This window comes from Suillus paluster, assembly GCF_016628075.1.
Source record: "Suillus paluster strain FC165 chromosome Unknown EDB91scaffold_189, whole genome shotgun sequence".
In the NCBI taxonomy this organism is placed as follows: Eukaryota; Fungi; Basidiomycota; class Agaricomycetes; order Boletales; family Suillaceae; genus Suillus; species Suillus paluster.
The window spans coordinates 22,451-43,639 of NW_024537749.1; the positions used below are offsets into that span (position 1 = coordinate 22,451).

At 47.3% G+C, this 21,189-nt stretch overlaps 7 protein-coding genes across 7 annotated transcripts; 1 reads left to right on the top strand and 6 right to left on the bottom strand.

The window, feature by feature from the left end:
• Positions 1 to 171: 171 nt before the first annotated feature.
• EDB91DRAFT_1088369 (uncharacterized protein) lies at positions 172 to 870 on the bottom strand (the record flags this gene model as incomplete). Its single annotated transcript, XM_041316416.1, has 1 exon — positions 172 to 870. The coding sequence occupies one exon, from the start codon at positions 868 to 870 to the stop codon at positions 172 to 174; it is 699 nt and encodes a 232-aa protein (XP_041169402.1).
• A 5,870-nt stretch (positions 871 to 6,740) lies between these two features.
• EDB91DRAFT_1274903 (uncharacterized protein) lies at positions 6,741 to 8,051 on the bottom strand (the record flags this gene model as incomplete). The annotated part of the gene is made up of 2 exons (XM_041324642.1): positions 6,741 to 7,693; positions 7,760 to 8,051. The coding sequence occupies 2 exons, from the start codon at positions 8,049 to 8,051 to the stop codon at positions 6,741 to 6,743; spliced, it is 1,245 nt and encodes a 414-aa protein (XP_041169403.1).
• A 4,145-nt stretch (positions 8,052 to 12,196) lies between these two features.
• On the bottom strand, positions 12,197 to 12,553 carry EDB91DRAFT_1007114 (uncharacterized protein; the record flags this gene model as incomplete). Its single annotated transcript, XM_041312340.1, has 1 exon — positions 12,197 to 12,553. A coding segment is annotated over one exon (357 nt), but the record flags the coding sequence as incomplete, so codon positions are not given.
• A 1,701-nt stretch (positions 12,554 to 14,254) lies between these two features.
• EDB91DRAFT_1064293 (uncharacterized protein) lies at positions 14,255 to 15,303 on the bottom strand (the record flags this gene model as incomplete). Its single annotated transcript, XM_041314679.1, has 3 exons — positions 14,255 to 14,581; positions 14,636 to 14,958; positions 15,048 to 15,303. 3 exons carry the CDS (start codon positions 15,301 to 15,303, stop codon positions 14,255 to 14,257), a joined length of 906 nt encoding a protein of 301 aa, XP_041169405.1.
• A 251-nt stretch (positions 15,304 to 15,554) lies between these two features.
• EDB91DRAFT_1256399 (uncharacterized protein) lies at positions 15,555 to 17,022 on the bottom strand (the record flags this gene model as incomplete). Its single annotated transcript, XM_041324149.1, has 3 exons — positions 15,555 to 16,307; positions 16,360 to 16,505; positions 16,560 to 17,022. 3 exons carry the CDS (start codon positions 17,020 to 17,022, stop codon positions 15,555 to 15,557), a joined length of 1,362 nt encoding a protein of 453 aa, XP_041169406.1.
• Positions 17,023 to 17,076: 54 nt separating this feature from the next.
• On the bottom strand, positions 17,077 to 19,127 carry EDB91DRAFT_1256400 (uncharacterized protein; the record flags this gene model as incomplete). The annotated part of the gene is made up of 7 exons (XM_041324150.1): positions 17,077 to 17,255; positions 17,308 to 17,710; positions 17,777 to 18,039; positions 18,094 to 18,507; positions 18,556 to 18,618; positions 18,668 to 19,025; positions 19,080 to 19,127. 7 exons carry the CDS (start codon positions 19,125 to 19,127, stop codon positions 17,077 to 17,079), a joined length of 1,728 nt encoding a protein of 575 aa, XP_041169407.1.
• A 578-nt stretch (positions 19,128 to 19,705) lies between these two features.
• Positions 19,706 to 20,981, top strand: EDB91DRAFT_1256401 (uncharacterized protein; the record flags this gene model as incomplete). The annotated part of the gene is made up of 4 exons (XM_041324151.1): positions 19,706 to 19,854; positions 19,910 to 20,039; positions 20,069 to 20,253; positions 20,306 to 20,981. The coding sequence occupies 4 exons, from the start codon at positions 19,706 to 19,708 to the stop codon at positions 20,979 to 20,981; spliced, it is 1,140 nt and encodes a 379-aa protein (XP_041169408.1).
• Between the last annotated feature and the right edge of the window lie 208 nt (positions 20,982 to 21,189).

A 21,189-nucleotide genomic window follows, 5' to 3' on the forward strand; every position in this document is an offset into this window, starting at 1 on the left:
CCCATGATAAAGAGAAATCAAATACTTCTAAGACACTCAAGTCACTCTATGTCAGAACCATGAACGTCGGCTTAGGCACCTAGTTCTTGGCTTCATCTATTCTTTCTGCCTCGATCTCTATCCTCGATCGTGGCAATGTCACATACCCCCCTCCAGGGTGTGCCATCACCCTTATTTTGCCTTGGGGATCCTAGCGCCTTCCTTTCTACCAGTCTTGGGCGCAGGACCCTGAGTGGTGGTTTCACCATCCTCATCATCTACCTCCATATGCGTGGGTGGGGCTAGGGTCTGAATGGAAGTCCCTAGGGTGGAAGGAGTGTTATGTCCACTAGAGCTGGATTCTTCCCCTCGATTAATGGGGTATTCATCAGCAATGTTCCTGGAGCGGAAGCTCGTATGGGTGCGCTTGTTTTTTTGCTCTGTGATTGCGCGCTCGCGCCACTCACACTTCCTTTTAGTAGTTTCGAGGTTCTGCCACAGAGCCTCTTCCAGTAGCTCAATGCGCTGAGGATTGATCCAGCGCCCCCCTTCAGGGAGCTGCGGTGCAGGATTGTGCTGGGTATCAGCGGGCACATTGTCCCTGACCAAGTCAGTGAATGAAGGGGAGGGGCCAGTGATTTTGGGCCCGTGAGTCTTCTCTTCTGAGAATTGCGGAGTGGCTGAGGAGAGGGATTGCATAGTGTTAAAGGCCAAAGCAAACTCCCTGTATCCTGCAGGTGTTGCGCGATCCGCAGCGGTGCCTGACCTCAAGTGAGCATCATACTCAAGGTACACACGAATGATGTCGACCACAACCAGCAAATCACCGTCAGTGGCAGCGTTGGTAAGAGTGAAGCGACATGCGCCAACGCAAGTGAGTAATGGGGCCATCACTGCTAGGATTAAGAGAGCGCGAGGGGATATGATAAGGCCTAGCGTGATGGGTAAGTTGTGATTGAAAGGGCGATTGGGAGATGGGGCAGGTAAGTTCGTTGCTGGGGTTTTATAGTCTGTGAACTGATCGAAAAATAAGTGTCCTAAAAACACTTGGGAGTCACCCAATGGTGGCTTCCCGCTGCCGTCTCCTAATGCTGAGACATCCTCAATTCCAAGTAAGTTGAAATACTTGGCAAGCGCCCCAAGTTTTTCAACTTGATTGTACGGTAACCACATTTTGTCTCCAGATCGCCAGAGTATTTCAAACACGGTGTCCGTCCGGTTCCCCGAGTGTGATAAAATTTTATCTACCGCCCATTCCGACTCGGGGATCCCGAAATCAGCTACCTGGGTTTCCAGTTGCCCTGCGAATAGTCTATCATCATTCGGCACGTGAATTCGAAGGTAAGACGAGTGAAATACTGGGTGAATGCCTCGTTGTTTCAATCGGTCGGGCAATTCAAGCTTATATGAATTGTTTCGGTAGTCCTCCAGTATCCTGTAAGGACTAATAAACTTAGGCAATAGTTTCCTGGACGTTCCCTTAGGCAAGGATATATTTTTTGTCAATATATACACAAGATCACCCTTCTCTAGTGGGCTTGGCCATCATTTCTTATTTGCCTCTTGAGTTTGCTTAACTCAGGCACTGATGACCGCGTCATGAGCCGACATTATAGCAGCCTTCATATGCTGAGTGAAGACGCGCACCCCTGGGTATTCAGAAGGCCCAGGGTTCTCCCAGATCATAGCATGAGGTAATCGTCTGGTGTTCATATAGAATGGCGGCAGACCTGTAGATTCTGATTGGGCCATGTTGATGGCAAACTCAATTGCTGGTAGTCTCACGACCCAATCCCGCTGGTTTGGGGCTATGCAAGCTCTGAGCATTTGCCCGATAGTTCTGTTGGCACGTTCTGTGGCCCCATCCGTTTCTGGGTGATACGCACTCACATCTTCAAAGTCACACCGATGAGATGATTAAGGTTAGTCCAGAAGTTATTGGTAAATAGGACATCGCAATTACTGATGATCGCTTTAGGGATGCCATGGTGCTTGTAGACTTCTGCAAACACCAATTCAGCCACGTCCTTAGCGGTATATGTGGTTCGGCTGGGCACAAGGTGTACCATCCCTGACAGTAAGTCTATTACAACCGTTATTGAATCATACTCGATGTCTCGATCGCGAGATAATGGCAAAGGCCCAACAAAGTCGATTCCTATGGCCTCCCAGGGTCATGACACGACCGGGAGAGGATTCAGCAATCTGTAGGGTTTCTGGTTGGGCGGTTTGCTACGCTGACATGTTTTACAAGAGGTACAGAATGTTTGTACGTCTTGCGCCATGGTTTTCCACCAGACGTGCTCCTGGAGATATGACAGGGTCTTATCTGCCCCTAGATGGGCTAATATGGAGTGCGCTTGATCAATTATGATCTCTATTAGTCGCCGCCCATCTATCTTAACATCAGGTATGCATAGGGGTGTCCTATCTTTTAACTTGATTCTAATTAACCCATCCTTTACTTCGAAGTTTCTAAACTCTTTGGGTGCTTTGAGTACCTTTTTAAATAAGGTGTCTTTCTCATATTGGTGCCTCATTTGGCCCAGTAATTCCATCTCATGAGGGTACGTCACCGGAATTCTTGTTGTTTCTTCCTCATTTTTGCCTTCACTTTGAATTTCAGGTTCTGTCACCTGTTCCCCCCCCTCCATTCTTGAGGCAGGGTCCTGATCCGTCGATCGAGGGCCACACAGCACGAATCATTTTGCATGCCGCGCTATATCTGTGTGTGCTTCCTGCTGTGCTGGAGACGCACTCGCCCCTTCCGCGGGCGGACTCACCAGGGGCGTGCCTGTTGTCATCCCCAGCTGAGTCCCTGCTTCAACGCGCTTCGCAGCGTGGACTGTCATCTGCGAGCTCTGGGCATCCGCCTGAATGCATTTTTCAGTGGGGATGACCCTCCGCGAGCTTCATTGTAGAGTGACCGCATCCGCCTCAGCACCCACCAGCACTGGCATACTTACTAAGCCAGACCCAGTCTTGGGCGGTGAGTACTCATCATATGTGACGTATTCGCTAGCCGTGCGCACCGTGCCTGGTGCGTCAAAGTCATACATGTGGGACAGGGCATCAGGCAGCACATTGTGCGCTCCCAGCAAATACTCAACAGTAAAGTCGAACTCTCCGAGCTTCTCTACCCATTGAGCCTGCCGACCTGATAAGTTCTTTTGATTTAGAATGTAAATCAAGCTTTTATGATCTGTGAGCCAAGTGAAGGGGCATCCTTGAAGGATGTCCCTATGCTGCAGCATAGTCTCCACCCCAGCTAACATCTCCTGTTCGTGGATAGGGTAATTCCACTGGGCTGAGTTCATCTTCGCCGAGTAAAATGTGGCGATTTTCACAGACTTCCAGTCGTGCCCCTGTGCCACCACACCTCCCACCCCCGTGGGGCAGGCATCGGTCATCATCCAGACAGGCGGTTGGTCTGGCCCGTAGGTAAGTGGTACCTGATGGTGTTTAGAGCAAGCGTTAACATAACACTTTACCTCTTCAAAAGCGCGCTGCTCTGTTTCTGTCCAACAAAACGGAACTGTGTCACCGCACACAGCCGACAAGACCCCCAATGGTATATGGACCTTGTGTATATCGTCTGCCAGGTACCTGACGGCCCCGATGAACCCCCAACAGAGATCGCGATTCATGGGTGTCTTCCAGGTGAGTACCTTGTCCACTTTGTCCGGGTCCATACAAATCCTGTTGTCACTCACAATCCGGCCCAGAATTTTCATCACAGGGCACAGAAATTTAAGTTTCTTCTCGCTCAAGTAGAGCTGCTCTCGTTCGAGAATACACACAATCACCCGTACATGTTCAATGTGTTCCTCGAGCGTATCAGAGTAAATGATAATATCATCCAGATACACATCCATGAAAATTCTGATGTATTCGCCGAATAGATGATTCATCACGGCCTGGTAGGTTGCGGGTGCGTTGCAATCCCCTTGTTGTAACACATGGCTGACCATGTTTCCGTCAGGGGTAGTCATAGCCATCCGTGATACGTGTTCAGGAATCACTCTGATATGCTCGTACGCGTCTTGCCCATCCATTAGCGAATGAAACTTCTTTCGTGCTACCTGACGCAATATTACTTCCATGTCCGGTAAAGGAGAGCTAAGTTTTCGTGTGTTCTTGTTTCGTTCTCGAAGATAAACCACCGTTCTTAGGCGATCCATCCCAGGTTTTCATATGAATAACATAGGTACAGTATTTCCAGTGCTTGTCATCTGCCAGCGTCCTGACACTAGGTATGCGCTTCGCTTTTCAGTCCATTGAGGTCGCATCAGTTCAGGGCACCTCGATGGTCGCCACGGGTAAATTTTCGCTTCGTCAATTAACGGGATGGTATGATTTATGGAGCAGAGTGGTGGAAGCTTCGCTTCAGCAGCTTTAGCACATAAAGGTCACGCTAACTGCTTCAGGTATTCCTGTGTCTTCTCAATTTTGTCACTAATGATCTCCGCTACTCTCGACTCCAGGGTCGTTACCCCTTCTCCCGCCAAGGCTAATGGCTTAGTGCTTCCCAGCACGATGCGTGACACGTTGAACCCAACAGTCACGCTATGCTGATAAAGAAACGGGGTCCCCAGTATGAGGTCATAATTCTGTAAGTTAATCACATTGAAGTATCATTTATAGTCAGCGCCCTGATACTGAAACTGGACAGCCGTCCCGTAATTGACCTTCGATCTGGACCCTTGGACGGCCAGCTGAATTGTCAGAGGCTTTTCCAACACGGTGAGCTGTGCATTGACCTGTTCTGCAGTAGTTAGTGACATGAAATCCGCTAACGAACCTGTGTCTATAAGTGCCCTAGCTGGTCGCTCATTGATGAGCACCACAACTATGATGGGCTTTGGTATGGCGTGAGTGAAATCGTGGGTCACCGCGGCGTTTTGCTGCAATGAAGGGTATGTTCCTGACGGTACCTGTACCCCACATACTCTGATCTCCCGTAATGGGTGTCCTCTATCCGAGGCCTCACAGGTCCTTACTGTCTCCCCTAGGTTTATCCAGTCAGATATCGCCAACCGAAGGCCCTCCTCATGGTCCGAAGGAAGACTAAACATCCCGGCCATCCTGTCGTACTGGACGCCTTGCAGCACCCTGCTCTTGCGCTGTACTCGACATGCATACCATCTTTCAGGGTCCCAATATCGCTGATGCACTTTTTCTACCGGCACCCAAGTATGTATGTCTAATCCCTGATCATACAACAGCCAGTTCCCATTGATAGTTTTATGACAGGTAAAGTGCGGGCGCCAAGTACAAAACGGACTCTTGGTGCACATCGGGCTGAGCTCACTCAGCCACCAAACTAAGCAATCTGATACAGGATCTCCCATTGGAGGTTTCCGATCCGTGCGTTCGCGGTCTAGTTTTCTCAGCCAGTGCCTATCATGCCCTAACTCCAAACCTAGACGAATGAAATATGCGCTGTCCAAACGGAAGTTCGGGTTTTCCAAGCTTGTGCTATCAATGTTTGTCCGAATCTTGGTGTGTGAGTGATCGATTATTGTATACTTGTCGTCCGAGATTCTAAACACAGTAAATCGATCAGGGTCATCCCAATTATCTGTCAATTGTTCGTCGTTCGGGTACTTGACCCCCTGAAGCAAATGGGTAGCTCTCTGGGCTATCGGATCCCGAAACTCCTTAGGTCGCACTGTTCTCGCTGATCCTGCCTCGTCTTCTGTAATGAGGGATTCGGGGGCATTCGACAGCCACATGCCTATCGAACCTAGGTACAGTCCATCTTGCATTTCAGTCGTGTTTGCTAGACTGCGCAATCCTTCTGACAATTCCTTTTCCACATGTATCCCAAAGCTGGGTATACCAGGCGGCTTGCCAGGTGAGCTAGACTTTATATTTATTTTCTTGGGACAGCCCCACAACAGATGACCCAACTCCTTACAGTTGTAGCAGCGTCCCTCGGAGCTTAAGCAATTTCGCTCCTCGATACTTAGCGAGTCGTTTCTCTGACCTGTTCGTGTCTTGCTTTTTCGTCGAGGTCCGTCCCCTCCATAACTGGGTTTTGTTTGATGGGTCTCCCCAGGTGGGTTCGGCTGATACACTCGTCGTTTCCCATCTGGGTTTCGGTCCCTTCGAGGGTTTCCAATTCTTGGGGTTGCTGCCGCACTACCGACTACTGTTGGCGCCTCCTTTTCCTTTCGGGTGGGTCTCTTTTCGCGTCCCATTGTTACCGAGTGCGCAATCTCAATTATCTCAGCAGCGGCTTGCACCTCCTTAAATGAGGATACTTCTGGATTCAACTCTTTTTTCCACAGTTCCCACTGGATCTCTGTATTCAATCCTGTCCATAATTGAGTTACCCGATCTCATTCATCAATGTCCCCAATCATGTTCCACAACTCATTGAGTTCATAGATATAATCGCGCACTGGTTTGTTGTTCTGAAAGCACCGTTTTAGCTTTTCACGCTGCTTTGTCCTAAAGTTAATAGGGAAACAATAGTTGAACATTTCCATAAATAACTCTCTCAGTCTCCAACGGTATGGATCTCCTGATACCTCTCGAATATAGAATTCATGGGCTTTACCCTTCAGGTAGTGCGACAGAATGAACACCTTCTTTTTGGAGGGTACCTTACCATCTTCCACATAGGCTGTGCCCTCGGTTATAAATCGATGAAACGCCCTGGAACCTACTGCGCCATTGTACACCGTGGGTGGTATTGGTTTCAGCATGGTTTTTTCCTTCCTTCTTCTCGTTTTTCTCTTGGAGTGCTTATGCCTTCATTTAGTGGTTTCGTCACTCATTTGGGACTTGGTCGAGCTCGACTCATTGTCAGAGCTGTCTGAGCTATCATAGCTCAAGTCCAACGACGAGTCTGAGTCACCGGATCCGGTCCTGGTACAACCGATTCTCCCTGACGCCTGTCCGATGTAGGACTTCAGTGCTACCTGGTGTACAGGCTCCATAGCCTGTGGAGTGTGCCTCCGTTCCTGCCGGTCCGAGGTGGGGTTAACCACTTTGTCCACGAGGGTCTTTATGGGATCTCTGTTCAGCTGTTTCACTTGGGGCATTGCGAGCTGTCCCTTTGCTATCGTCGCAGTGAGTTCCTTTAATTTCCTTTCATACTCTTTCCGCAGATGTTCCTCTGCTTTAGCTACAGTGACTTTTACTGCCTCTTCCTCTCTGGTGGCTTGATCGTTGTCACCCCTTTGACACCCTCGGGGATCGCCAGGTTCGTCCCTACTTGGGTCCTCGGATTCTGATTCACCGGCCATCTGTTTGGCCAGTTTGTAGGATTCTAGAGCCGCGCGTTGGGCCTCCATATCTAATTCTTCCTCTTCTAGGTTCATTGCTCCCCAGTTCCAAGGGTCCGGACCTTTTCCCTTGGATGGTCCTTCCCCAGGGGACTCTGTGTCATTTCCACAGTCATGCCTGACACTATACTTGCGTCGGTTCACTCTGGTGCATTCGTCTTCTGTCAGCTGTTGTTCAGCTGCGCTAACTACTTTCTTTTGTTCCTTTGTTAGCTCATTGGGTCTCTTTGCCCGGCTCTTGTTGACGTCGTTGAAGATTGTCTTTCGGTTGCATTTTCTTGCAACGGTCGACCAAGAACGATCGTCATTGTCCTCGGGTTGGCTGGTGAGCCCTTCATTCTCACTCGCTGTTTCATAACTCATTATGTCCGTGGATTTCTCCACCGGTGCTGGTATATTTTCAGCTGTTGGTATCTCAACTAAAGTACTCGCAGCTAGTCTAATCTCCCTGTCGACCCAAGGGTCGACTGAGGGGGTTCACGCACAGACCACATCGCTGTACGAACGAATGGGTCTCAGTGCGGGTTGAATTTCGTTTTCGGTCTCATAGGACCGTCCCTCCGAAGTCAAAGGGGATCCCGCAGCGTTGGGCGGTTCTGCAGGTGATCTCGGGCCCTCTGCCGGAGTTTTAACACTTGATAGTAGGTTAATGATGAGATTTCCGAAGTCATCACGCACCTTTACATTTTTCTTGTGGGCGGGGGTAGAAACTGAGTGGGCTCTAGCGTGAGTGCACGAGCGGGTATTATACATGGTTTGTTTGGGTTTTGAAGACATTTTTGGAGTAGTCACCGTTGATTAACATGTTGGGCCAGACCAGTTGACGAGGTGACCAGAGAAGGTTTTAAAGATAAGCTAAGACTCAGTTGAAGGTGAAAAAATATGTGATGGCAGTCAAAGTTGATAAGACTTGATGTGTCAGCACAAGGAATAGAATAGAATAGAACAGAATATAATCCTTATCACAAAGTCACCAGATACCAGTCTGATTTGATTGGAAAAGAACTAAGGGATCTTTACAGTACGAGTAGGGTTTAAATACTAGTAGCTTGTGAAGAGCCCATGATAAAGAGAAATCAAATACTTCTAAGACACTCAAGTCACTCTATGTCAGAACCATGAATGTTGGCTTAGGCACCTAGTTCTTGGCTTCATCTATTCTTTCTGCCTCAATCTCTATCCTCAATCATGGCAACGCCACAGACACTTTAGCAATGACCGACAAGTGTTCAGATCATGTGACTAAGAAACAAGGTTGAGGTTATGGCAACATCACGACAGATGGGGCACCGATCAGTAAATTGATGAGTCCTTGATGGAACTGTAGAACAATATAATTCAGCTCCTGCTAAATATCATCATTTATAGTGTGACAAATTTGAGTTGGAAACACATAGCCATCAATGCCTAAAAATCCAGAGTAACATGAGCAGTCAATGACAACGTAACTGCATTCCTCCCTTGCAGCGGAGGAGCAGTGGTAGCGTACTGGTGCCATGTCATATCCCGTACCTCCGGATCCGGAATTCCAGATCTACTTCATTAAAGTCCGGTCCTCCATTGTACTATTCTGCCCGGCACTCTGCCTTCATCTCCACACTCACCCCTCACTCCTTTTAGATTAGCTATTGCTCCGGTTACCGGTTATGTTCTTTCCGCTATGCTTATTGATCCATCCATTCCTACTTCATTTCTGACTTCACTGCTTTGATCTGCTACACTTAGTAATAGACTTTCCACATGCTTTGTACATAGCACTTACCTTTGCTGACTGATTTTCTTACATGTTACCTACAGTATATAAACCCCTGTAATACTCCAGAACTCCTCAGTTCGAATATCATCTTAGTTCTGCTCATTCCTGCAATCTCCAGACTTGAGTCTCATCTCTTGTCCACCTCCGAGTCTTAGGGGTTAAACCTTAGGACTACTTCTCTGGCTCTACCTTAGGGTAGCCTAACCTCTGTTCAGTTTCTACTCTGGACTTCCGTAGTAGCCTTACTCCATCCCAGTATAAACTTCCTGGAGTTCTGCCGAACTCCACCGACACTAAGTCCTCCGGAACTCCCCGGACTTCCGTCGGACTTCCCCTCTGTCCCCCGGAAATTAAAGGGCACATACTCGGGTAAGGGGCGCAGCGCACGAGCTGAAGCCAAAGCCCTTTGAGTAACCTCTCCCTTGAGCACGACCTTAACACACCAATTATTTTGACCATTGCCATTTTGTCTTACTTATGTTTTGCATTATTGGATTGATTATTGAATACCGACAAACCAAAATAGTAAACACATCTGATACAGCAGCACTGCACTCAACATTGCATCGCGCAGTTGATGCATTGCTTGTCGCAGCCTCATACATCCTGATCGATAATGTGTGATTGATATCTGATGAAATTACAAGTTAACACCCGGGACGTGTCAGAAAAGGAACTTTGGCTCTGTACGACCTCATGACCGAACAAGGAAGCCCTGGGCCATGTCCAGGCCATGACTTTGGCCTGGCTTGGCCTGGCCTAATCAGGCCCAGCTTGGCCTGGCCCACAGCCTGAAGCCAGGCCATGCACATCACTAGCGGCAAAGCACAAGCGAATCATGCAAGGATCTCACCCGCAAAGGCCAGACTAAAAAATAGACATAAATGAACAAGTGTTAATGTTTAGACTAACGTCAACTGCATCGTTGCTGCGTTCGCTCTCTAGTACCAGTGAATGTGAAAGGGGTAAGCTGAAACTAAGAGTCTCAACGAAACAGAACTGACATAAGCACCACACTATTCTGGAAAATGCCGGAAACACATCATTGTCCAAATAGGGACATTTCCCCAATAACTTAATGATGAAGCCTTGAAGGCAACTTAGGATTTATTCACTTCCAATTCAGATTTATATCTAGTACTCTATCACTATGAACAACCATGCCAATGCTAACGGGGGATTCGGGAATCATAATGGAGATGGAAATCAGGTGCGTCAATGACTTTTTAACATTGGATATTCACTGATATGATACAGATCCCTAGACAACTGCTCCAACATGCTCCAAGGGCCCGGGATGTGACATTTACGATGCCAAGAAGACAACTGGTGAGTAACATACACATCTGTGAGCTGCAGCACTGACCTTGTTGAATGAGTTGATGTATGTTATATGGGCTGCCGCGCGAATTCGCGTGCACCAACAAGTCTATGAACCCACCTTACTACTCCCTCTGTATCCGCTGCCGCCAGTCTGGGAAGATGAGATGTGTGTGATGATGGTGCTATGGATTGCAAGGGAACACCGAATGTTCAAAATGGAGATGCAGGAGCTTGAATATCTCCTGGGACTCAGACGTGCGTGTTAGCGCTACTAGGTAAGTTATTTAAAAATTACATACTTCCGAATGGACTTATGAGATTATCAGACAGAAGAGGGACAATGTTAGGTACCGTGCCGGCTCAAGAGGCAGAGGGGTCGGGGCTTGGCTTCAGCTCTTGCGCTGTGCCCTTAGCTGAGTACATGCCCCGAATTTGGAGCAGGTCCGACATTGTCCAATGATAGGACAAGTGAACCACTTAGGTCCGCTTTGAGGGTCAGGAAGTAAGAGCTACTAGTGGCGGGCCAACTAGGAGTGGAGCGGAGAAGGCGGAGAGTGATGTGGAGGGTGGATAGTGGCAGGAGGAATGTTTGGTAGGAGTGGGGAAGGCAGAGGATAATGCGGAGGATGGGAAAAGGGGCAAAGAAGATATTGATAGGGGCGGAGAAATAAGAGGGACACTTAGAGCACGGCTCTAAGTTGGAGCGGAGGGTCGGAGGGTTGGAGGTGACAACAAGTTGAGACTTGTGTCCAGAGGAGGCAAGGTCCTACTGAGAATTCTCAAAAGAGGTAACTGCGAGAAGACAAGTAATATGTCACGAATTCCCAACACAAATCATTTTTCTTTCCTTGGTTTTCCTTCGGCTATGTCCCATACCCGAACCGGTCACGTGACACCATTACCTTTCACACTATCACGTCTTCACAATGTCACAACTTCACATTTCACCAGTCACATCTCTGATCGGATCCCCTACGCCCAGGGCTAGAACCATATGTCTTCCTATCACTCAATCTCCGTCTCTGACATCATTGCTTATATATCGCGACGTCATACTACGTCATGCGCAGTATCGTACGATTCTTTCTCATTGGCTGATTATTTACAGACTCAGATAACTCCGACTCAATGTTATGTATATAGGTAGGGTAGCTAGCGTAGTTTCTCTTTAGACTTAACCTCTTCGTTCCTACCCAGTGTAGACTCAGACGTTCACTCTCAATATCATCTCTTGCTCTTATCCTTGACGAGTCCTAGTGGTTGTGTTAAGCCTTTACCATTTGGTGAACGCTGATCATAACATAATATTAAGACTGAGGAAAATATCTAAGTACATGATACAGTGGCTCAAAAAACTGTCCACATGTTTTCACATTTTTCACTATCTATGATATTGTATGAGAATATACAAACACCTCAAGGACATGCTGGTATGATATTGTAGTACTACTTCAGGGCTGTCAATTGAGCACTATGGTGTGGGAATCGGTTGAGATATGGTGGAGATATGAGGCTTACAAAATGATGACTCATGTAGACAGTTTTTTGACTCAAGTATTTTACAGTGATAATCAGGTATTCTAGTACATTGTGTGACCTCCCTTGGCTTTAATTACTGCCTCTATCCTTCTAGGCATACTCTTGAAACTATATCTAACTATATAAACCAGAATGTCTTATGTCTCATGGTCATAATCACCATGCATCAGGAAAACCTGTTTCTCTATATAGAGGACCATCCTCTATATAGCCCGGATAGCACACCATAGCCCTATACAGTCTATGGCCAGCTATCACAGTGCTATAGACCAGTATAGACATCATGAAAATCTATATATTACCATAAAGTTTGGTAAGCGTATTTAGAAGTAAAACAATTAAGTAAGAAGGTATTGCATTTATCTAATACATTATCAGAAGTCCAATCTATAGGAATTGTTGTTCCAAAGTTTGGAACAAGCTGACAAGTCTGTCTAATAGACGACAGTGGAATAACTTTACCTGGCAATGAGCCATCTGAGGAAAGTAAGTGTTTCTTGACCATATACATTTCATGATAGTCTTCTGCTGCAGGTTTCAATGGAGCATACCACTCAACATATGCCAAAGGGTCTTTGGTCCATGCAGGTTGAATAGAACCATATACTTGTTGTGGCAGACGAAATATTACTTTCAACCTTCCAATACGAGTTCCTATAGTGTTAAAATTTTCATACAATCAATGATTATATATATACCAATATTACTCACCTGTTAAACCAGTAGATTCACAGTCAGGCTCATCCATTACTACAACTGCATCAAAGCGTCCAGTTTTATGAGAAATAGGTGGTTGTGCTTTGACAATATCCGCCTCCTCCATTTGATCAAAGTCAACGTCATTGCCTAATGAGTCTAGACAGAATTTGAATCCATGATAGATGTTGATATGACTGAAAGGAAGATCCATATCTCTGAGCTGTCCACGTGAATGAGAGTGAGCCAACTGAGTGTTAAGATAGGTGATGAGATCTTTCTTGAAGCCTTTGCAAGCATGATTCTGCATGACGTCCAAAATATTTTGGTGAACTCAATGAGGACGTTTGGTGAGGATAACTCTGTGATCTCTAAACCTTGAGTGGGCAAACTCGTCTTCTTCATCCTCCATAGACATCTTGAGATAGCTTTGAAATGATGCTACCTTTTCTCTTCTAGTTAGCCAAGATATCATTTGAGGCTTTTCGTTTCTTCCATTGGAAGCGTACCACCCCTCTTTACAAAAGTCAATATGAAACCTTTCAAACATCTCCGTGTTATAGTTATCGGTGGTTCCAAAGTTTCGGATGTTTTCCAGGTAGTGTTGCAGGGAATGGAATTTCGGAATGTTGAGATGGTCTCTGATACCCAGATTAATGATGACGTCCTTGTGAAGGTGAAAATCTTGTAAGGCCTGTTGCATATATTCCAGAGTGTTGTCGTCATGAGTGGGATATTGGGCAAGATAAATGAATTCAAGGAGGGCACAGTATGAGAGGATTACACCTCTTGGAACCTTGCCAATCAAGCAAGCCAATAGCACCCTAGCCATATGTTTTCTCTCTTTTCCACCGACTTGACCCAAAGCAGACCAGCCCTTGTAGAAGTGGTGGATGCCATAACAAGGGGGGAGAGTTCTAAGTCTTCTATCCAATTCTTCTCCGTCCATAAGCTCCTGACACCACTCAACCATATGCTTGAATATGCCTTGATAGAGTTGATGAAGTACGTCAGATGTGATAGCCAAGTGAATATTGCAATGAGGGAAATCAAGCCAAAATGGTTCGAATACGCCTCCAGCTACATCCTGAGACATGCACTGTTTACGAAAGGCAGAGTCGGTCTTGGTGGAGATGTTGGCATGGTCAATGATGGCTGAGGTCCAAGGTTGAGTGCGTCTGGCAAAATTTTGTATTTCAGCCAATTCATCCGCTCTAGCCCTACACTTGGGACAAGTACTGTACTTGGTACAGGTAACCAAGCATTGCTCAGGATAATCCGCCACGTAGCAAGCTAGAATGGGAAAGACCAGGCGCACAAGACCATCTCCACCCACTACCTCTATTCCTCTTCTTCCTGCATCTTTCAGCGGTTCCAAAATAATTCTGATGGAGTCATGGAAGAGACGTTGTACCCTGGAAGATACTTCTCTGGCAGATAGCTCCTCCTTTAGGATTTTATCCACGGATAAATACCCTATTAGAATACAGGCATGCTGACCGGATTTGCGTTGTATTGCTCTGGGTATATTGCCTAGCGTCAGATAGACCGGGTATGCTGATTTGGATGCAGAAAATCTTGTGAGCTGAGTTTTGTCGGTGGAGATAATTACAGGGGCTACAGATGCTCCTTCCGGAAGTCTGTCCTATAAAACATATGTTAGTTGTTAAAGAAGTGTAGTCAATATTGAGACGCTCACCTGGACTGCATGCCACCAACGCCCTGTCCACATTTCATTATATATGCATGTAGAATGAGAAGCATCTGTAAATATTTTTGAAGGCTTATAGACAATATCTTGAGCATGAGCAGGATTGCCCAGCAATGTCTGAATGGCTTCCAATGGATCTCGGTAGTGTAGTTCATGCTTATAGTCCAGTGTATCATTGAAGGCCAAGTAAGTTGATTGCCATTTAGCTCGAGGAGGGATGCTGTCTATGGTTTGATGGAGTCCTCTGATATTATAATATGCAAGTCCTAAACGCTCTCTAACCTATTTGCAAAATATCAGCCAAGATATTGATAGGAAATATATAAGTTGACGTACACCTGGTATAGCAAACAACCTGTCAAATGCTTTGTGTCCTATTCCCTCTTGCACAGCCCAACACCCTACCTGCCAGTCCAGACATGATGCAAAGGGGTAGAATAAATTACCATCTTCATCTTCATCAGAACAGTCTGATTCCGCCTCTTCTCCATCACCTGATCCAAATTGTGTCCGCCATTTAGCATGCACTGTCTCCTCCATTCGTATGACCCTCCCAGCAGTAGGATGAGTCTCTGTGACACGCGCATCTTCCTCCTCTGCTAAAGCGGTTCTATGCCTACTAGTAGAAGGACCGGCTACGGGCTCTCCCTGCTCCTGGTCTACATCCATCATGTGCTGGTTATCGTAGTGCATTTCATGAACTAGAAATAAGGTAAGCACTTAACAAGAGAGCGATATTGCAACTTACTATCTGGCCCCAGAGGTATCAACTGAAATAAATCATCTTCCACCTCATCTGCTATCCCATCTGGTAGTCCCTCCATACCTTCCTCATCCACCCTATCCAGCTCTCTTCCCTTCCCTAGCTTATACCATTTACAACTTGCAGCATTGCGTAGATGAGAATTCAGTCCTTGTGTAGTACCGAATGTGCAAATGCAGCCTGGAGCAGGGCATTTATAAGATGTTGAACCCTCAGCAAGAACACGCCTGCTGTGCACCATTTGATGGAAAACAAGAGAATGCAGAAAGAGTCTTAGGAGGAGCGTCTATGCAAGCGTCTACTGCAATGAAAGTTGTCAAAATGTTGCGCCAAAAATACAATTGCAATAAGTATAGCATGTTACGTATGATACAAAGCTTATGCAAAGGCTAAATGACTTGTAAACTGTACAACATGTATGATGGGTTGTCCTTTGAAATCATAAAAATAAAGTCTGATAGTCTGACCATGCACGCTTCGCAAATCATGGACCTAAGATGCCCATTCCTTCCGAAGTTCCTTCAGCACCACAGGTGCGGCCATTACATTAATGTGATCTGCTGTCTTTCCACCGGTGCCTTTCAGGTACTGTGACGAGTTACCAGGCATGAGCTTGCGTTCTTGGACTGGGGGACAGGGCATGCGAGCAAAGAGATTGAGATCGGCATTTTGACGATCCTTGTGGTACAACAAATTCATGCACAAGGCAGGGAGCGTCTGTGAGCGTTTGGCAAATCCGCCACCGCCTACCGCCCTGGCCCACTCATTGGTCATCTGTTGAGGCTGGCAGAGATGGGCCAATGTACGATCAGTATGGAGCTTGAAGAGTGCAGTGTTGATGACGTCGAGCATGCGGGAGTGGCTTGGTGCGCTTTCAACGAAGAGGATCGTCCTCATCTCCTTCAACATCGTCCTGACAGGCTCATTTGCCCAGTCGTTACCCAACACTCCGTCCACCATACCGAACCCTGCGTCAGTAGCCAGATAGTGTTGTTTTTCTACCGCTTCATGCCAGATCTCCTTCTCTATGGTGTTCTCAAGCCAACGATGGACCCACATCTCCCCTCCGCTAGCTGTATCGGGGTGTGGAACTTTCTTCAATCCGTATGGTGCATCAAACATGAATGCGAGGGTGAGGAGCACATAATAATAACCTTCCAGATCATGTGCGATTTCATGTCGGATGTTATCTTGGCCTGGTTGTTGTGTGAACATCATCTGGATGGCCATCCAAGCTCGAGTGCCCTGTACATATGATGCGATGAGCAGGAGGGCAAAGACAATGATTAATACTTACTGTCAGCTCATAAATGCCACCCTTTTCCTTGAATCGTTCTAAGTCATCGTCGATATTCAAAGAGCCGTAGCCAGCAACGTCGACTTGAAGACTTTGGACAACGTGCTTGGGCTTGATGTTCACCTTCGGTACGTGATGAAGGGGAGCTTGTCATTTGGATGGACCGTCAGCCGGCTTGCCTTGAGAAACGCTATCAAAACCGCGCTTGCGTGTAGCAGCAGAGGAATCGGGAGGGGCATTGACAGCACCAGGGGTACTTTTTCTCCCATCTGTGCCCTTTTGTCCTCCTTGTTTGCCTTTGCCTTTACCCGTCCCACGTCTTCCACGTGAAGGTGAGGTTGAAGCTGGCTGAGAAGGGATCATGGAAGTTGGGGGTGCAGAAGGGATTATTGACGTTGAAGGTGCGTCCGAATGTGGGACGGGGGAGACGTTTGTTGGTGCGGCTGGCGTACAAGAAGCTGAAGGAGCGGCAGAAGTATCGGTAGAAGTACCAGAGGCAGAATTGCATGGGGCGAGAGTATGAGAAACCGAAGCATGAGCAGGAGAATGTGCAGGATGGTGAACCAGAGAATCGTCAAAGTGAAGGGCTTCGTCTTGGGAGGACAGCGTTGAAGTGGTGCCAGCATGCTTGGCAAAGATCTTTGATGGGGGTCTTCCTCTCATAGATGTGCTTCGCATATTCCAGGAGGCAAACACATGATCGTACAACAGGCCGTGTCAAATATTGCTTGGATCAATTCCGGTATGATCAATGTAACCCCAGTCTGACATTGCTGGACGAACAAGTCCCATGTTCCACATGGATGTGTCAGCTTGCATAAAGGAGATGGGAAATAATTCGTTGGTCTCATTGCCACCCTCTGAGATGATGTAGGGCGAAAATGCCTTGCCATGTGCTGCGATTTTATTCAGTTTACAAAAAAAAATATTAAAAAGATTAAATCTTACATCGGATGCAATCCGCAATCGCAACTAATGCCTCATAGACACAGCTGAATTCGTATATGGGTGTGCAAAACGGATATAACCAAGATCGGGTGAGCATCCACTCCTGGTAAACTTCACGAGTCACAGGTTCCAGCTTTGGTATGGTGACGCCTTTAGGCACAGGATGGCTGCGATCATATTTGTTGACACTCCTAGCCATGCTCTTGTGTGCCAAGGCCAGTGTTGGAACACCCCAAAAAGACTGGTTGTAGACAGTGCTGCTCCAGACATTGATGTCGCCAGTCTGAGATATGGCGCCGATATCCTTCAGTGAACCGATGCCCGGACGATCGTGAAGTTGAAAGAGTGGAGGTGGTGAAGCAGGGCCAACAACAAGTCCCTCAAAGAGCAAACGTGTAACACCCTGGACGCCTTTCAGTCAAAGGTAGTTGAGAATCATCCCTTCTGTGTGTGGTGCGGTGAGATCAACCCAGGTATCTTTCACCACCACATCCACCTCCTTCTCCATTCCCTTGAGCCATTTCTCCATGGCGCCCCAAGACCCACCTGATTGCAATGCCTGCGCAATGCACTCACGTGACAGCATGATGTGATGGGCCACGGTCCCACATCTGTGAATATTATTGCTGATGAACAGTACCATATTGATTGGCACCTTGGGACCGAAAACTCTTGATCGTATAAATCGCCCAGCTTCATTCTGCATGATGGATGTCTCCAGACCCACCATACCTATCGCATAACATTGTGAGCTAATGACTGTATGAGCGTGATTGAAAGACATACCAGGATCAGCCAGCGATAAGTATAAAACAAGCCGAAGGAATTCCTCCGTATCGTCCATGATGTTTAGCATATCAAGGCAAACAGCGCCTCCGCGATCGAAAAATGCAAACGTAAACGCTTCGCCCACGAACATCAAGATGATGACAAAGTTGCGAGCATCCTGACAACCCCAGATCGTGTTAGCTCGCTTTGCCATCTCATCAAACCACTCCGGTTTATCCACGTCAACACCATGCTGCTTCATCTCAGCTAGTGTGAAGACACAACGCCAGTCCTGAACAAGAGGGTCGCTGGGCAGTAGTATGATATCCGGTTTGCATTCTTCAGCAGACCCAGGAAGAGGTTTCTGACAATATTCCGAACTCCAAATCCGCTTAATCTTTGAATCGCCTGCTAGCAAAAGCGCCTCTTCGACTGAACAATTCATAAACTTGGTCATACAATCTTCTGTGCTGGACCCACCACCTTGTTGGCGATTAAAGTGAGGTGCTTTCAAGTCAGGACAATCTATTTTATCTGTCCAACCTAGCTAATAGATGAGAATAGACAAGCATCAAAGCATCAAATCTCGCACCTTGATCATTCAAATACCCCTTTTCTTTAAACCTCTGCAGAACACCCTTCACGCTCCGGAGCTTGGTAGGATCGCCTAGACTTTTGATGTGTTGGAAAATAACATCATCACGACAGAGCCAGTTGATGATGTCTCGTGCGATGGCCTTGTTGTCTTCCATTTGTGTCGCAACAAATCCTTCAGAGGCCCAAGAGGAATCCAAGGGCTGCGAGAGTTGGGAGGACGTAGAGGCCTGAAGGTGTTGCAAGGGCTGTGGGTGCTGCAAGGGCTCTAGAAATGCCCTGAGATTGCGAGCTTGTTCGACTACTGCTCTTTGATATCCCTCGTCGGTCTTAGCAACAAGACCACAGGATTGAACCTCCAAAAATAAACAGGTCAGCCATCGCGCCATATAGAGAGGAAAGTCTCTCACCGTGTTATAACTTCGGTGTTCCAGATGAATAAAGTCTGGTGTAGCCATTGTTGAAGTGGTTGGTATAGGAATGGAAAAAGACGGTTGGTGGCAAGCAGAGGTCATGCGGATAAGGGTTGGCAGCGAAGACACAGGGTTATCAATGAAAGAAATAAAAGACAAGGTCAATACAAGGGATTACAATAGAAGCACTGACTTACCTTGATATTTTCTCCGAATTAGCTCCAGACCGCCGCCATTGATGGGCTACAGTCATCTGTCTGCCCTTATTTATGTCCGCTATGCAAAAAGTTGTGACATGTGGAGCAGGAATGAGTATGATTGGTGGAGAGCTCTGATTGGTGGAGAGCCCTCTGATTGCAGTGAACTCGCAATCATAACCCTAGACTAGGGTTATTGTTTGGGCAAAATGGTTGAATTATGTTACTGTACACGTTCTCAAGATCAGCTTCTTGGTATTCATAGCTGCATGCATGGAAACGTACCGTGGAATGTTGTGAAGTTGTACCGATTGGTAAAGTAAACGCTCTGAGGTAGCAAGTTCAGATAAGTTGAAAAAATGTTAAGGAAGTGGAAAGTCATGGACAACGGTCAAACTTGGTGGTCATGTGACTGATACAAACAACATGTCAACAAACGACTTTGATGAAATTCTTCTATCGTCTGGCTCATATCCTCTACCTACTTGTATTTCACTGGGCATTTTGGCTTTGCTCAGGGATGACGTGGAGGTGTTTTCAACGGTGTTTTCATCTTTGACCATGGCTGTCCAAAAGTAAGTTTTGTTCTTTTCCCAGCGCGCTTCTCTCTTCTCGCATTCGCGACCGAAGTCTCACGTACTCGTCGCAGTTCTCTGCCAGCCCTGCACATCATGTCTTCCCCCTCGTGTATCTAACGACGCGACTCTACTCTTCCCTCAGCGCCGAACACATCCAAGCGCGCTTCTCTCTTCTTGCATTCGTGATCAAAGTCTCATGTACTCGTCGCAGTTCTATGCTAGCCCTGCACATCATGTCTTCCCCCTCCTGACCCTCGTGTATCTAACGATGCAAATCTACTCCTCCCTCAGCGCTGAACACATCCCAGCGCCCTTCTCTCTTCTTGCATTCGCGACCGAAGTCTCACGTACTCGTCGCAGTTCTCTGCCAGCCCTGCACATCATGTCTTCCCCCTTGTGTATCTAACGATGCGACTCTACTCTTCCCTCAGCGCTGAACACATCCCAGCGCCCTTCTCTCTTCTCGCATTCGCGATCGAAGTCTCACGTCCTCGTCGCAGTTCTCTGCCAGCCCTGCACATCATGTCTTCCCCCTCCTGACCCTCGTGTATCTAACAACACGACTCTACTCTTCCCTCAGCGCTGAACACATCCCAGCACGCTTCTCTCTTCTCGCATTCGCGACCGAAGTCTCACGTACTCGTCGCAGTTCTCTGCCAGCCTGCATCATGTCTTCCCCACCTGGCCCTGGTGTATCTAACGATGCGACTCTACTCCTCCCTCAGTGTCGAACACCTCCCAGCGCGCTTCTCTCATCTCACGCACTCGCATTCGCGACCGAAGTCTCACATACTCATCACAGTTCTCTGCCAGCCTGCATCATGTCTTCCCCTCCTGACCCTGGTGTATCTATCGATGCGACTCTACTCTTCCCTCAGTGCCGAACACATCCCAGCGCGCTTCTCATCGAAGTCTCACGTACTCGTCGCAGTTCTCTGCCAGCCTGCATTATGTCTTCCCCTCCTGACCCTGGTGTATCTAATGATGCGACTCTACTCTTCCCTCAGCGTCGAACACCTCCCAGCGCGCTTCAGCCCTCCCGGATTAACGAACACTGCCACTGGCTTCCGCAATCCTACAAAATGCACAGACAGGGTGTTCAGGCACCACGACCACAAATTTGAGTGGACAATTGAGGAGTTTAGGGAGTGGTGCGAGGGTGTTGTGCAGGAATGGGGATAAGATGTGGATATGACAGGAGGAGGCGGACCGGTAGTTAAACTTTGTAATTGCCAAGTGCAATGTGATGAGCGCTGATTGGTGGAGAGCTCTCTGATTGCAACCAACTCGCAATTTGAACCCTAAGCTAGGGGCAAGAATTTGTATCTTACT